Genomic DNA, 17,479 nt, shown 5'->3' on the forward strand with positions numbered 1-17,479 from the left:
TTATTTTTAACTTCTACGCTATCCAACACTTTCCCTACTGTTGCTCTCTCTGGAGTGGGAATAGTAATTTTTACCCCTACGCTATCCAAGACTTTCCCTACTGTTGCACTCTCTGGAGTGGGAATAGTAATTTTTACCCCTACACTATCCAACACTTTCCCTACCGTTGCACTCTCTGGAGTGGGAATAGTAATTTTTACCCCTACGCTATCCAACACTTTCCCTACTGTTGCACTCTCTGGAGTTGGAATAGTAATTTTTACCCCTACGCTATCCAACATTTTCCCTACTGTTGCACTCTCTGGAGTGGGAATAGTAATTTTGTCCTCTACGCTATCCAACACTTTCCCTACTGATGCACTCTTTGGAGTGGGAATAGTAATTTTTTCCCATACGCTATCCAACACTTTCCCTACTGTTGCACTCTCTGGAGTTGGATTAGTAATTTTTACCCCTATGCTATCTAACATTTTACTTACTGTTCTTTTTTGGGAGTTATAATAGTATTTTATTTACTCTGTTATTTAATATATTTTGTATAGTTTTACCTAATGTAGTATATAATTCATTTTAAAAATATTAAAAGTAAAATAAAATATAAAAATACATAGGCACCCTCTTGTAATTTTCTCTCCTATTATAGGCTGGAAGTGGGGGATAGAGAAAGGCAACTTTAGTATTGTTAGGCTTATGGATTCTAAGTCACAAGCATGAATTACAGTTTGTTATTAAAATTCATTGGCATATTGCTGTCCAGGGTGTAGTTTGTGATTTTGGACGGGGTGAAAGGCAATGTGTTTCATTTAGTTATATTGTCAGGTGGTATAAGAACAGTGATAGAAAGAATGAGAACATAGTTCTCTGATTATTTGCCTATAATTCCAACATTGTGATTCTCCCTTCCTCCGTCCTGTACTTATTAACTACCTTCCTGAGCTTGAGTTGTGAGCTTTGGAATCCATTGTAGTAGAGTCTCTGGTGAAGCCCACTTCTAACGATTAATCCTAAATGAAGGGGAGAAAGTGAAAAAAAGCTAAGGTTGTAGCGGTTTTCTTTATTTTTAAGTGGATCTACCTCAGGTAGCTTAAATATTGTGACAATTACTGGGATTATTAACTCTTTTTTTTTTTTTTTCTTTTCACCAAATTTATTTCAGGAAATTAATGTACAAAAATGCCATCTGTTGACCAGACGTTAGTATCAGCATAACGAATTTTCTATGCTCTCAAGTGTCAGTACTGAGAAGAAGTGATGATAGATTTATTTGTTGCTGAACAAGCAGAATTGAAGAGCTCTTCATATTATTTTACTGTGGAGCCACTTTATATTAGGAGAACATTCAAATTAGTTATACCTTAAAATAGTGATAGCGCAAGGTAAGATAAAGCTGTTTGGATAGACTAACTTCTCAGTGTTTTCATTTTGCAGCAAAGCATCTGTTGGGCTGTGGGCAACAAAGAAGAGCATGCAGTACTTCTGTGCAACTACTTTTTGTTTTTTAAAAAGAAGGCCTATGTGCTTTTGGGAACATCGATGTTAGAAGTAAGTGAAAAGATGTTTATAAGACATTGCATTCATTAAAGTGTTATCTTACTGGATAGTTGCAATTTTAAGGGAGCAAGCAAATGGTATATTTAAGTGAAAGCCATCTCCAAGACCTTCTTAAAGTAGCAACCTTCAGCATTTGATGCATAACCTTTATATACGGTGAAATAGTTATCATCACTGTTAGTCTATCTTGTGTGTTTTTTGATCAGTAAAAACATTTCCTCTCAGGCTTCCTTCAAATCCTAATCTACTTAGTGAGCATGTGTGTTCATATGTGGTATGTGTATAGCAACACTCAGTTTTTCCTATGCTTTACACATCATACACAGATCCTAATTTTGAGGTGAAAAGTACCAAATAATCTACTGAAAAGCGGGAATATTTACAATTCACACATGCAACGTCATATCCTCCTTATTTGGAAATAAGCAGATATCTTGCCCGCAGATACTTCTCTAGCCCTGCCATCTACTCCTCAAATGTGTTGAGGTAATTTAATGATGGCTGATCTACCTCGATGTAAAGTGGCTGATCCACAACAATATCTACTGGAGATATGGCTTTGAATGACCACCATGGAAAACGTTGAAAACTTCAAAGGAAAGGTAAGCAGAGTCTTGCTAATGTTCTGAGTAAATCTCTCAGCATATTAGGAAGAATTGATCTGTGACCGCTAACAATGTGCGCCAACTTTGGGGTACATTGACAGTGACAACATTTGTAGTTGGAAATGTTGTTAAAAGATAAAAGCAGTGGGTTTTTTTCTGCCAGAATATTTCTACTCCATAGGACTCTACAGATGTGCAGTTGAGCACTTTGGTGGAACCACCTCCACCACCAAGTTTGGTAACTTTAAATATGGAAGATTTTCCTCCTTTGCCTTGGAAGGAGAGGTAAACTCATCACTGTTGTTGCTAGAAAATCTACTGTCCAAATATCTAACCAAACCAATAGTCATAAAGAGAACATTTGTAGTTAGCTAATTGCCACTTTTGAATAAAAATAAATCCTGCTGTGAAGGAAGGTGTGTCCTGTGGCCATTCTATTACCTTTCGGAGTTTGCGGAAAACTGGTAATACCCTTGAAGGTGGTTTCGTTTTCTGGTATTTAAAGCACTGTGATCACCCTAATGATGCATTGCAGCACTCTCTGTTGTTTTTTGCCAGCATGTTTCTTACTCCCTCGCTTGTGTATTTTCTTTTCTGTGTGATGTTTTCCTTGATTCCCTTTTCCTTAGAGATAATGCAGCCAGATTCATCATTGTAAAATCAGCTCGCAAAGGGCCAGATTCTGAGAATCTGGCCCCTTGCGTGCGCAATTTTTGCATTTGGGATTCATAATCCCAAATGCAAAAATTGCAAATTGCAAAATCGCTAAATTGCGAGGAATTGCATTTAGGGAATCTCTATTTGAGATTCCTTAAATGCAATTCATGAACCATTTTCGAATTGCGAAATCGCTATTTTTGGCCGCTATTCACCGCGAAGTCTGACTTCGTGGTAAATAGCGAAAACTTTGATAAATTCACTTTAGTGCATTTTTCTAAGATGTATACTACACACACACATGTCCTTTGGACATGTGTGTGCGCAACGTCAGTCTACATTTACATTTCAGGGGTGCTACAGGGTGTCCTTTGGACACCCCTGGCACCCTTGAAATCGCATCCTTATTTGCGATTAGCAATTTGCTAATCGCAATTAAGGAAGCTGTAGAAATCGCGAATAATATTGCGATTTCTACGTGAGTCCCGGTTTGCGAGTCATTAATAGCGATTCCTTAATAATCGCTATTAAGGACTCGCAAATCGGGACGTTGATGAATCTGGCTGATAGTGTTGGACCTCTTGGATTTGTGTTAATGTTAGAGGTTTTTATTGTTCTAGAAATGATTTTCTATGTAAATGGTCTTTCTGCTGCAACTTCTCATACTAACTACTAATTGCTGTTCTATCTGAGGAGGTTTTATGTGTCATTCGACTTTTCCTCCTTTATATGTGATCCCTTCTTTGAGGCACTTCCTGCCTTTGTGTGTTCTAACTCACTGACTGGTACCCTGGACAGTAAAAGAGATTGCCCATACCTCATATCTACTGATATCAGAATTGCGAGCTGCCATTGTGTACAGCATTTCAGACAAATGTTTTCTCATTCTGCAAACCAGCATTGGTGATCCCATAATTTATACCAGTGTCCAGTTAGAAATGACTAAAACTGATATTATTTGTGAATGATTTAAGCTGTTATCTACCCTCAAACAGACAGAGCTCTCAAAACAGAAAATATTCCGATAGACAAATCCTGAGGATTACTGTCTGAACACTGATTTAGTTTACCCTTTAAGGTACAATCACGTATTACTTGTCTTCCCCTAGATCTAATGCCTTAATGATTTATTTCTGATCATATGTACAAAGAGAATACTTCAGTTTCCAGCTGATCAGATTATAGCTGGGATGTCATGAAGCTAAAAGAAGCGAAGAGACAACTGGTTACAATGGAGCCGATTAGGATCGCGGACGGAAACGGGTTCCGTCCGCCAAGGAAGCGGCCAAGATACTCCCGACCGCTCCGCGGATAAACCACCGTTGCGATTAGGATAATAATGGAACGAAACTCCGACCGCGGCGGACGGACCACATCAAACTCCGTCCGCGGCGGACGGAGTACACCTGAGACTGCCGCAAGCGGACGGAACCTAAGAAACACAGCCCCCCGGGGACGAACATGACCGCGGGAAGAGCCACAGCCACTGCTATACCTGCGGAGGCTCCGTGCCCGCGATTAGTATAACGCCGCCGGTCCTACGGAACTCACCTCCATCCACGACCGCAGCGGAAACAATGCAACGATAAACGGAGCATCCCAGGGGAAGGCCAACACGAACACCATCCCTACCGTCAAACCAATTTCAAAACGGCTGACGGAAGTAAATACAAAACACACGAAACAGGACAACCACCCACCTGAAACACCCACACCAATCACAAGCCACAATGACACCCCCACAAGCACCTACAAATCCACACAAGTCAACACACCCACCTAGCACCTGACTGGCAACAACCATTGGGACACAACAACGACACAGAGTATAAAATGATTCCCACCCACTACCACAATCCTTTGCATCACAGCATAGCTGCTAGCAAGAGGCTCAATAAGATGGATAGCAGACACGATTTTCACACATACAACCAGCACACAAACACACCCACCACACAAACACCCACCACACCATTTCTACACACCACACACCTGCACATCCCAACCCACTCCACCCACACCTTGATCAGCACACACCATGGCACCAAAGAAAAACCCTAAATTCACTGAGACAGAGTTGAAGGTCATGGTGGATGAAATCATCTGTGTTGAACCCCACATATTCGGCACACTAGTCCAGCAGACCACCGTGGCAACCAAAAACCACATGTGGGACAGGATAGTAAGTCGGGTGAATGCGTCAGGGACCGTGCCAAGGAGAAAGCACGAGATCCAGAGGTGGTGGCACGACCTCAAAACCAGGGTCAAAGGCATCCGTGCAAAAAACAACCTGCGGGCACACCACACTGGCGGCGGCACACCCCCGAAGCCCCTACAGTATACTGAATGGGAGGAAAAAGTGCTGGGCATACTACACCCAGAGAGCCTGGAAGGAATTGACGAGGGAGAAGAGGCTGGTAAGTACAAACCAAGCACCACTATCACACTGACATGGTCTGCCTCACACAACTGAGAAGACACATCTCCCAGGCCCCAACCCATGCATGTGGGCCACATACTCACCAAAATGTGAACGACTCCCAACAGGCCCCCATGTCCACAGGGAGGGTGGTGGTGGTGTGTGTTGAGAGGTGGGTGGGGTGTGTGAGAGGTCACTACTACGACTCCCAACAGGCCCCCATGTCCACAGGGAGGGTGGTGGTGGGTGGGGTGTGTGAGAGACCAGCACCACAACTCCCAACAGGCCCCCATGTCCACAGGGAGGGTGGTGGTGGTGTGAGTTGAGAGGTGTGTGGGGTGTGTGAGAGGGCACTACTACAACTCCCAACAGGCCCCCATGTCCACAGGGAGGGTGGTGGTGGGTGGGGTGTGTGAGAGACCAGCACTACAACTCCCAAAAGGCCCCCATGTCCACAGGGAGGGTGGTGGTGGGTGGGGTGTGTGAGAGACCAGCACTACAACTCCCAACAGGCCCCCATGTCCACAGGGAGGGTGGTGGTGGGTGGGGTGTGTGAGAGACCAGCACTACAACTCCCAACAGGCTCCCATGTCCACACGGAGGGTGGTGGTGGGTGGGGTGTGTGAGAGACCAGCACTACAACTCCCAACAGGCCCCCATCTCCACAGGGAGGGTGGAGGTGATGTGTGTTGAGAGGTGGGTGGGGTGTGTGAGAGACCAGCACTACAACTCCCAACAGCCCCCCATGCCCACAGGGAGGGTGGTGGTGGTGTATTTTGAGAGGTTGGTGGGGTCACTACTACAACTCCCAACAGGCCCCCATGTCCACATGGAGGGTGGTGGTGGGTGGGTTGTGTGAGAGGTCAATACTATAACTCCCAACAGGCCCCCATGTCCACAGGGAGGGTGGTGGTGGGTGGGGTGATTGAGAGGTCAGTGATATGTAATGTTAGAAAAATAAAACATGTCATGTCCACAGTATTGATCATGAAAATCTTGTCCCTCATGTTATCGCAACTTGATTGGCGAAACCAGCAACCGCCCACAACAGTCGCCTCACTCACAGCCAAGACTCTCTGGGGACGATCCCATAGCCAGCTCCGGTGCGGAGGACGGAGCGGGCCCAAGCACACTCCCAGGGCCATCAGGCTCACAGGACATCCCTGCCTCCACAACCTTAGCCTGTGTCACTCCAGCAACACCTGCCATAGTGAGCTGTACAGCCACCACCACCACCTCCGCCACCACCAGTACCACCACTCCTGCTTGTGCCACCCAGCCTGACCCACCGCACGACGCAGGGCCATCTACATCCCAGCCAAGCAGGGATCGTGGACGGGAAAGGAGAGAGCTGAGGCCACATCCCACAAGCAGGAGTGCTTCTCACCGGCAAGCTGGGGAAGGACACCCACCCCATCCTGGCGCTGAAACACTGGAAGCCCTAGCCAGAGTCCAGGCCTCCTATGAGCGTTTTTAACAACAAGGGGTGGTGATGGACAGAGTTTCTGAATTAAGCAGAATACTCTCACCCAGTCAAGAGATCAGGGCTAGATCCAACACCGTCTTTTAGCTCACTGCACCATCCCAGCTCAGAACCTGGCTATATGCAAATTAGTCTGTTCCTGTCCCAAAGCATGATGGGAACAGGGCAAACCAAACTACCAAGCCAATTCTTAATCTTGAAAGGAAACAAGCTTCCGGGGACCGGTTTCTGGCATTACAGCCGTCTGCGGCCCGGCTTGCTTGAATCCTGATAGTGCAATGAGCAAGGGACTAACATCTGAGTATACCCTTCCACGCTTATGGTGGACAAAATATTTAACAACAAGGCCGTCTTCGGCCCGATTTGCATTTAGCCAGGTGCTGAGCTGGGATGGTGCAGTGAGATAAATAACGGAGATGGATCAAGCCCTGATCTTTGGACTGGGTAAGAGTGGTCTGCTTTATTCAGAAACTCTGTTCATCACCACCCCCTTTTCTGAATCGTTTTTGGCCACTATAGGTGTGGCAGGGTATACTCAGACATGAGTCCCTTTCTCACTGCACCATCAGGATTCAATCAAGCCGGGTCGAAGACGGCTGAAATGCCAGAAACCGGTCCCCGGTAGCTTGTCTCCTTTCTGGTGAAGAATTGGCTTGGTAGTTTAGTCTGCACTGTTCCTATGATGCACTGGGCCAGGGACAGACTGATTTGCATATAGCCAGGTTCTGAGCTGGGATGGTGCAGTGAGATAAATAACGGTGATGGATCAAGCCCTGATCTTTGGACTGGGTAAGAGTGGTCTGCTTTATTCAGACACTCTGTTCATCACCACCCCCTTTTCTGAATCGTTTTTGGCCACTATAGGTGTGGCAGGGTATACTCAGACATGAGTCCCTTTCTCACTGCACCATCAGGATTCAAGCAAGCCGGGCCGAAGACGGCTGAAATGCCAGAAACCGGTCCCCGGAAGCTTGTCTCCTTTCTAGTGAAGAATTGGCTTGGTAGTTTAGTCTGCCCTGTTCCCATGATGCACTGGGCCAGGGACAGACTGATTTGCACATAGCCAGGTTCTGAGCTGGGATGGTGCAGTGAGATAAATAACGGTGATGGATCAAGCCCTGATCTTTGGACTGGGTAAGAGTGGTCTGCTTTATTCAGACACTCTGTTCATCACCACCCCCTTTTCTGAATCGTTTTTGGCCACTATAGGTGTGGCAGAGTATACTCAGACATGAGTCCCTTTCTCACTGCACCATCAGGATTCAAGCAAGCCGGGCTGAAGACGGCTGAAATGCCAGAAACCGGTACCCGGTAGCTTGTCTCCTTTCTGGTGAAGAATTGGCTTGGTAGTTTAGTCTGCCCTGTTCCCATGATGCACTGGGCCAGGCACAGACTGATTTGCATATAGCCAGGTTCTGAGCTGGGATGGTGCAGTGAGATAAATAACGGTGATGGATCAAGCCCTGATCTTTGGACTGGGTAAGAGTGGTCTCATTTATTCAGACACTCTGTTCATCCCACCCCCTTTTCTGAATCGTTTTTGGCCACTATAGGTGTGGCAGGGTATACTCAGACATGAGTCCCTTTCTCACTGCCCCATCAGGATTCAAGCAAGCAGGGCCGAAGACGGCTGAAATGCCAGAAACCGGTCCCCGGTAGCTTGTCTCCTTTCTGGTGAAGAATTGGCTTGGTAGTTTAGTCTGCCCTGTTCCCATGATGCACTGGGCCAGGGACAGACTGATTTGCATATAGCCAGGTTCTGAGCTGGGATGGTGCAGTGAGATAAATAACGGTGATGGATCAAGCCCTGATCTTTGGGCTGGGTAAGAGTGGTCTGCTTTATTCAGACACTCTGTTCATCACCACCCCCTTTTCTGAATCGTTTTTGGCCACTATAGGTGTGGCAGGGTATACTCAGACATGAGTCCCTTTCTCACTGCACCATCAGGATTCAAGCAAGCCGGGCCGAAGACGGCTGAAATGCCAGAAACCGGTCCCCGGTAGGTTGTCTCCTTTCTGGTGAAGAATTGGCTTGGTATTTTCGTCTGCCCTGTTCCCATGATGCACTGGGCCAGGGACAGACTGATTTGCATATAGCCAGGTTCTGAGCTGGGATGGTGCAGTGAGATAAATAACGGTGATGGATCAAGCCCTGATCTTTGGACTGGGTAAGAGTGGTCTGCTTTATTCAGACACTCTGTTCATCACCACCCCCTTTTCTGAATCGTTTTTGGCCACTATAGGTGTGGCAGGGTATACTCAGACATGAGTCCCTTTCTCACTGCACCATCAGGATTCAAGCAAGCCGGGCCGAAGACGGCTGAAATGCTAGAAACCGGTCCCCGGTAGCTTGTCTCCTTTCTGGTGAAGAATTGGCTTGGTAGTTTAGTCTGCCCTGTTCCCATGATGCACTGGGCCAGGGACAGACTGATTTGCATATAGCCAGGTTCTGAGCAGGTATGGTGCAGTGAGATAAATAACGGTGATGGATCAAGCCCTGATCTTTGGACTGGGTAAGAGTGGTCTGCTTTATTCAGACACTCTGTTCATCACCACCCCCTTTTCTGAATCGTTTTTGGCCACTAAAGGTGTTGTCAGGGTATACCCAGACATGAGTACCTTTCTCACTGCACCATCAGGATTCAAGCAAGCCGGGCCCAAGACGGCTGAAATGCCAGAAACCGGTCCCCGGTAGCTTGTCTCCTTTCTGGTGAAGAATTGGCTTGGTAGTTTAGTCTGCCCTGTTCCCATGATGCACTATGCCAGGGACAGACTGATTTGCATTTAGCCAGGATCTGAGCTGGGATGGTGCAGTGAGATAAATAACGGTGATGGATCAAGCCCTGATCTTTGGACTGGGTGAGAGTGGTCTGCTTTATTCGGACACTCTGTTCATCACCACCCCCTTTTCTGAATCGTTTTTGGCCACTATAGGTGTGGCAGGGTATACTCAGACATGAGTCCCTTTCTCACTGCACCATCAGGATTCAAGCAAGCCGGGCCGAAGACGGCTGAAATGCCAGAAACCGGTCCCCGGTAGCTTGTCTCCTTTCTGCTGAAGAATTGGCTTGGTAGTTTAGTCTGCCCTGTTCCCATGATGCACTGGGCCAGGGACAGACTGATTTGCATATAGCCAGGTTCTGAGCTTGGATGGTGCAGTGAGATAAATAACGGTGATGGATCAAGCCCTGATCTTTGGACTGGGTAAGAGTGGTCTGCTTTATTCAGACACTCTGTTCATCACCACCCCCTTTTCTGAATCATTTCTGGCCACTATAGGTGTGGCAGGGTATACTCAGACATGAGTCCCTTTCTCACTGCACCATCAGTATTCAAGCAAGCCGGGCCGAAGACGGCTGAAATGCCAGAAACCGGTCCCCGGTAGCTTGTTTCCTTTCTGGTGAAGAATTGGCTTGGTAGTTTAGTCTGCCCTGTTCCCATGACGCACTGGGCCAGGGACAGACTGATTTGCATATAGCCAGGTTCTGAGATGGGATGGTGCAGTGAGATAAATAACGGTGATGGATCAAGCCCTGATCTTTGGACTAGGTAAGAGTGGTCTGCTTTATTCAGACACTCTGTTCATCACCACCCCCTTTTCTGAATCGTTTTTGGCCACTATAGGTGTGGCAGGGTATACTCAGACATGAGTCCCTTTCTCACTGCACCATCAGGATTCAAGCAAGCCAGGCTGAAGACGGCTGAAATGCCAGAAACCGGTCCCCGGTAGCTTGTCTCCTTTCTGGTAAAGAATTGGCTTGGTAGTTTAGTCTGCCCTGTTCCCATGATGCACTGGGCCAGGGACAGACTGATTTGCATATAGCCAGGTTCTGAGCTGGGATGGTGCAGTGAGATAAATAACGGTGATGGATCAAGCCCTGATCTTTGGACTGGGTAAGAGTGGTCTGCTTTATTCAGACACTCTGTTCATCACCACCCCCTTTTCTGAATCGTTTTTGGCCACTATAGGTGTGGCAGGGTATACTCAGACATGAGTCCCTTTCTCACTGCACCATCAGGATACAAGCAAGCCGGGCCGAAGACGGCTGAAATGCCAGAAACCGGTCCCCGGTAGCTTGTCTCCTTTCTGGTGAAGAATTGGCTTGGTAGTTTAGTCTGCCCTGTTCCCATGATGCACTGGGCCAGGGACAGACTGATTTGATATAGCCAGGTTCTGAGCTGGGATGGTGCAGTGGGATAAATAACGGTGATGGATCAAGCCCTGATCTTTGGACTGGGTAAGAGTGGTCTGCTTTATTCAGACACTCTGTTCATCACCACCCCCTTTTCTGAATGTTTTTTGGCCACTATAGGTGTGGCAGGGTATACTCAGACATGAGTCCCTTTCTCACTGCACCACCAGGATTTAAGCAAGCCGGGCCGAAGACGGCTGAAATGCCAGAAACCGGTCCCCGGTAGCTTGTCTCCTTTCTGGTGAAGAATTGGCTTGGTAGTTTAGTCTGCCCTGTTCCCATGATGCACTGGGCCAGGGACAGACTGATTTGCATATAGCCAGGTTCTGAGCTGGGATGGTGCAGTGAGATAAATAACGGTGATGGATAAAGCCCTGATCTTTGGACTGGGTAAGAGTGGTCTGCTTTATTCAGACACTCTGTTCATCACCACCCCCTTTTCTGAATCATTTTTGGCCACTATAGGTGTGGCAGGGTATACTCAGACATGAGTCCCTTTCTCACTGCACCATCAGTATTCAAGCAAGCCGGGCCGAAGACGGCTGAAATGCCAGAAACCGGTCCCCGGTAGCTTGTCTCCTTTCTGGTGAAGAATTTGCTTGGTAGTTTAGTCTGCCCTGTTCCCATGATGCACTGGGCCAGGGACAGACTGATTTGCATATAGCCAGGTTCTGAGCTGGGATGGTGCAGTGAGATAAATAACGGTGATGGATCAGGCCCTGATCTTTGGACTGGGTAAGAGTGGTCTGCTTTATTCAGACACTCTGTTCATCACCACCCCCTTTTCTGAATCGTTTTTGGCCACTAAAGGTGTTGTCAGGGTATACCCAGACATGAGTACCTTTCTCACTGCACCATCAGGATTCAAGCAAGCCGGGCCCAAGACGGCTGAAATGCCAGAAACCGGTCCCCGGTAGCTTGTCTCCTTTCTGGTGAAGAATTGGCTTGGTAGTTTAGTCTGCCCTGTTCCCATGATGCACTATGCCAGGGACAGACTGATTTGCATTTAGCCAGGATCTGAGCTGGGATGGTGCAGTGAGATAAATAACGGTGATGGATCAAGCCCTGATCTTTGGACTGGGTGAGAGTGGTCTGCTTTATTCGGACACTCTGTGCATCACCACCCCCTTTTCTGAATCGTTTTTGGCCACTATAGGTGTGGCAGGGTATACTCAGACATGAGTCCCTTTCTCACTGCACCATCAGGATTCAAGCAAGCCGGGCCGAAGACGGCTGAAATGCCAGAAACCGGTCCCCGGTAGCTTGTCTCCTTTCTGGTGAAGAATTGGCTTGGTAGTTTAGTCTGCCCTGTTCCCATGATGCACTGGGCCAGGGACAGACTGATTTGCATATAGCCAGGTTCTGAGCTGGGATGGTGCAGTGAGATAAATAACGGTGATGGATCAAGCCCTGATCTTTGGACTGGGTAAGAGTGGTCTGCTTTATTCAGACACTCTGTTCATCACCACCCCCTTTTCTGAATCATTTCTGGCCACTATAGGTGTGGCAGGGTATACTCAGACATGAGTCCCTTTCTCACTGCACCATCAGTATTCAAGCAAGCCGGGCCGAAGACGGCTGAAATGCCAGAAACCGGTCCCCGGTAGCTTGTTTCCTTTCTGGTGAAGAATTGGCTTGGTAGTTTAGTCTGCCCTGTTCCCATGATGCACTGGGCCAGGGACAGACTGATTTGCATATAGCCAGGTTCTGAGCTGGGATGGTGCAGTGAGATAAATAACGGTGATGGATCAAGCCCTGATCTTTGGACTAGGTAAGAGTGGTCTGCTTTATTCAGACACTCTGTTCATCACCACCCCCTTTTCTGAATCGTTTTTGGCCACTATAGGTGTGGCAGGGTATACTCAGACATGAGTCCCTTTCTCACTGCACCATCAGGATTCAAGCAAGCCAGGCTGAAGACGGCTGAAATGCCAGAAACCGGTCCCCGGTAGCTTGTCTCCTTTCTGGTAAAGAATTGGCTTGGTAGTTTAGTCTGCCCTGTTCCCATGATGCACTGGGCCAGGGACAGACTGATTTGCATATAGCCAGGTTCTGAGCTGGGATGGTGCAGTGAGATAAATAACGGTGATGGATCAAGCCCTGATCTTTGGACTGGGTAAGAGTGGTCTGCTTTATTCAGACACTCTGTTCATCACCACCCCCTTTTCTGAATCGTTTTTGGCCACTATAGGTGTGGCAGGGTATACTCAGACATGAGTCCCTTTCTCACTGCACCATCAGGATACAAGCAAGCCGGGCCAAAGACGGCTGAAATGCCAGAAACCGGTCCCCGGTAGCTTGTCTCCTTTCTGGTGAAGAATTGGCTTGGTAGTTTAGTCTGCCCTGTTCCCATGATGCACTGGGCCAGGGACAGACTGATTTGATATAGCCAGGTTCTGAGCTGGGATGGTGCAGTGAGATAAATAACGGTGATGGATCAAGCCCTGATCTTTGGACTGGGTAAGAGTGGTCTGCTTTATTCAGACACTCTGTTCATCACCACCCCTTTTTCTGAATGGTTTTTGGCCACTATAGGTGTGGCAGGGTATACTCAGACATGAGTCCCTTTCTCACTGCACCACCAGGATTTAAGCAAGCCGGGCCGAAGACGGCTGAAATGCCAGAAACCGGTCCCCGGTAGCTTGTCTCCTTTCTGGTGAAGAATTGGCTTGGTAGTTTAGTCTGCCCTGTTCCCATGATGCACTGGGCCAGGGACAGACTGATTTGCATATAGCCAGGTTCTGAGCTGGGATGGTGCAGTGAGATAAATAACGGTGATGGATAAAGCCCTGATCTTTGGACTGGGTAAGAGTGGTCTGCTTTATTCAGACACTCTGTTCATCACCACCCCCTTTTCTGAATCATTTTTGGCCACTATAGGTGTGGCAGGGTATACTCAGACATGAGTCCCTTTCTCACTGCACCATCAGTATTCAAGCAAGCCGGGCCGAAGACGGCTGAAATGCCAGAAACCGGTCCCCGGTAGCTTGTCTCCTTTCTGGTGAAGAATTTGCTTGGTAGTTTAGTCTGCCCTGTTCCCATGATGCACTGGGCCAGGGACAGACTGATTTGCATATAGCCAGGTTCTGAGCTGGGATGGTGCAGTGAGATAAATAACGGTGATGGATCAGGCCCTGATCTTTGGACTGGGTAAGAGTGGTCTGCTTTATTCAGACACTCTGTTCATCACCACCCCCTTTTCTGCATCGTTTTTGGCCACTATAGGTGTGGCAGGGTATACTCAGACATGAGTCCCTTTCTCACTGCACCATCAGGATTCAAGCAAGCCGGGCCGAAGACGGCTGAAATGCCAGAAACCGGTCCCCGGTAGCTTGTCTCCTTTCTGGTGAAGAATTGGCTTGGTAGTTTAGTCTGCCCTGTTCCCATGATGCACTGGGCCAGGGACAGACTGATTTGCATATAGCCAGGTTCTGAGCTGGGATGGTGCAGTGAGATAAATAACGGTGATGGATCAAGCCCTGATCTTTTGACTGGGTAAGAGTGGTCTGCTTTATTCAGACACTCTGTTCATCACCACCCCCTTTTCTGAATCGTTTTTGGCCACTATAGGTGTGGCAGGGTATACTCAGACATGAGTCCCTTTCTCACTGCACCATCAGGATTCAAGCAAGCCGGGCCGAAGACGGCTGAAATGCCAGAAACCGGTCCCCGGTAGCTTGTCTCCTTTCTGGTGAAGAATTGGCTTGGCAGTTTATTCTGCCCTGTTCCCATGATGGACTGGGCCAGGCACAGACTGATTTGCATATAGCCAGGTTCTGAGCTGGGATGGTGCAGTGAGATAAATAACGGTGATGGATCAAGCCCTGATCTTTGGACTGGGTAAGAGTGGTCTCATTTATTCAGACACTCTGTTCATCACCACCCCCTTTTCTGAATCGTTTTTGGCCACTATAGGTGTGGCAGGGTATACTCAGACATGAGTCCCTTTCTCACTGCACCATCAGGATTCAAGCAAGCCTGGTCGAAGACGGCTGAAATGCCAGAAACCGGTCCCCGGTAGCTTGTCTCCTTTCTGGTGAAGAATTGGCTTGGTAGTTTAGTCTGCCCTGTTCCCATGATGCACTGGGCCAGGGACAGACTGATTTGCATATAGCCAGGTTCTGAGCTGGGATGGTGCAGTGAGATAAATAACAGTGATGGATCAAGCCCTGATCTTTGGACTGGGTAAGAGTGGTCTGCTTTATTCAGACACTCTGTTCATCACCACCCCCTTTTCGGAATCGTTTTTGGCCACTATAGGTGTGGCAGGGTATACTCAGACATGAGTCCCTTTCTCACTGCACCATCAGGATTCAAGCAAGCCTGGTCGAAGACGGCTGAAATGCCAGAAACCGGTCCCCGGTAGCTTGTGTCCTTTCTGGTGAAGAATTGGCTTGGTAGTTTAGTCTGCCCTGTTCCCATGATGCACTGGGCCAGGGACAGACTGATTTGCATATACCCAGGTTCTGAGCTGGGATGGTGCAGTGAGATAAATAACGGTGATGGATCAAGCCCTGATCTTTGGGCTGGGTAAGAGTGGTCTGCTTTATTCAGACACTCTGTTCATCACCACCCCCTTTTCTGAATCGTTTTTCGCCACTATAGGTGTGGCAGGGTATACTCAGACATGAGTTCCTTTCTCACTGCACCATCAGGATTCAAGCAAGCCGGGCCGAAGACGGCTGAAATGCCAGAAACCGGTCCCCGGTAGGTTGTCTCCTTTCTGGTGAAGAATTGGCTTGGTATTTTAGTCTGCCCTGTTCCCATGATGCACTGGGCCAGGGACAGACTGATCTGCATATAGACAGGTTCTGAGCTGGGATGGTGCAGTGAGATAAATAACGGTGATGGATCAAGCCCTGATCTTTGGACTGGGTAAGAGTGATCTGCTTTATTCAGACACTCTGTTCATCACCACCCCCTTTTCTGAATCGTTTTTGGCCACTATAGGTGTGGCAGGGTATACTCAGACATGAGTCCCTTTCTCACTGCACCATCAGGATTCAAGCAAGCCGGGCCGAAGACGGCTGAAATGCTAGAAACCGGTCCCCGGTAGCTTGTCTCCTTTCCGGTGAAGAATTGGCTTGGTAGTTTAGTCTGCCCTGTTCCCATGATGCACTGGGCCAGGGACAGACTGATTTGCATTTAGCCAGGTTCTGAGCTGGGATGGTGCAGTGAGATAAATAACGGTGATGGATCAAGCCCTGATCTTTGGACTGGGTAAGAGTGGTCTGCTTTATTCAGACACTCTGTTCATCACCACCCCCTTCTCTGAATCATTTTTGGCCACTATAGGTGTGGCAGGGTATACTCAGACATGAGTCCCTTTCTCACTGCACCATCAGTATTCAAGCAAGCCGGGCCGAAGACGGCTGAAATGCCAGAAACCGGTCCCCGGTAGCTTGTCTCCTTTCTGGTGAAGAATTGGCTTGGTAGTTTAGTCTGCCCTGTTCCCATGATGCACTGGGCCAGGGACAGACTGATTTGCATATAGCCAGGTTCTGAGCTGGGATGGTGCAGTGAGATAAATAATGGTGATGGATCAAGCCCTGATCTTTGGACTGGGTAAGAGTGGTCTGCTTTATTCAGACACTCTGTTCATCACCACCCCCTTTTCTGAATCGTTTTTGGCCACTATAGGTGTGGCAGGGTATATTCAGACATGAGTCCCTTTCTCACTGCACCATCAGGATTCAAGCAAGCCGGGCCGAAGACGGCTGAAATGCCAGAAACTGGTCCCCGGTAGCTTGTCTCCTTTCTGGTGAAGAATTGGCTTGGTAGTTTAGTCTGCCCTGTTCCCATGATGCACTGGGCCAGGGACAGACTGATTTGCATATAGCCAGGTTCTGAGCTGGGATGGTGCAGTGAGATAAATAACGGTGATGGATCAAGCCCTGATCTTTGGACTGGGTAAGAGTGGTCTGCTTTATTCAGACACTCTGTTCATCACCACCCCCTTTTTTGAATCGTTTTTGGCCACTATAGGTGTGGCAGGGTATACTCAGACATGAGTCCCTTTCTCACTGCACCATCAGGATTCAAGCAAGCCGGGCCGAAGACGGCTGAAATGCCAGAAACCGGTCCCCGGTAGCTTGTCTCCTTTCTGGTGAAGAATTGGCTTGGTAGTTTAGTCTGCCCTGTTCCCATGATGCACTGGGTCAGGGACAGACTGATTTGCATATAGCCAGGTTCTGAGCTGGGATGGTGCAGTGAGATAAATAACGGCGATGGATCAAGCCCTGATCTTTGGACTGGGTAAGAGTGGTCTGCTTTATTCAGACACTCTGTTCATCACCACCCCCTTTTTTGAATCGTTTTTGGCCACTATAGGTGTGGCAGGGTATACTCAGACATGAGTCCCTTTCTCACTGCACCATCAGGATTCAAGCAAGCCGGGCCGAAGACGGCTGAAATGCCAGAAACCGGTCCCCGGTAGCTTGTCTCCTTTCTGGTGAAGAATTGGCTTGGTAGTTTAGTCTGCCCTGTTCCCATGATGCACTGGGTCAGGGACAGACTGATTTGCATATAGCCAGGTTCTGAGCTGGGACGTGCAGTGAGATAAATAACGGTG

The 17,479-nt window shown here is 48.0% G+C and overlaps 1 protein-coding gene across 1 annotated transcript in view; it reads left to right on the forward strand.

Annotated features, from left to right (window-relative positions):
* CC2D2B (coiled-coil and C2 domain containing 2B) overlaps positions 1 to 17,479 on the forward strand; it is a 1,912,120-nt gene that overhangs the window by 1,687,838 nt on the left and 206,803 nt on the right. The window contains exon 36 of the mRNA XM_086919535.1: positions 1,429 to 1,542. Within this exon, the coding sequence (XP_086775661.1) occupies positions 1,429 to 1,542 (114 nt within the window). The remainder of the gene's footprint in view (positions 1 to 1,428; positions 1,543 to 17,479) is intronic.

Source organism: Lissotriton vulgaris, chromosome 5 (assembly GCF_964263255.1).
Source record: "Lissotriton vulgaris chromosome 5, aLisVul1.2, whole genome shotgun sequence".
In the NCBI taxonomy this organism is placed as follows: domain Eukaryota; kingdom Metazoa; phylum Chordata; class Amphibia; order Caudata; family Salamandridae; genus Lissotriton; species Lissotriton vulgaris.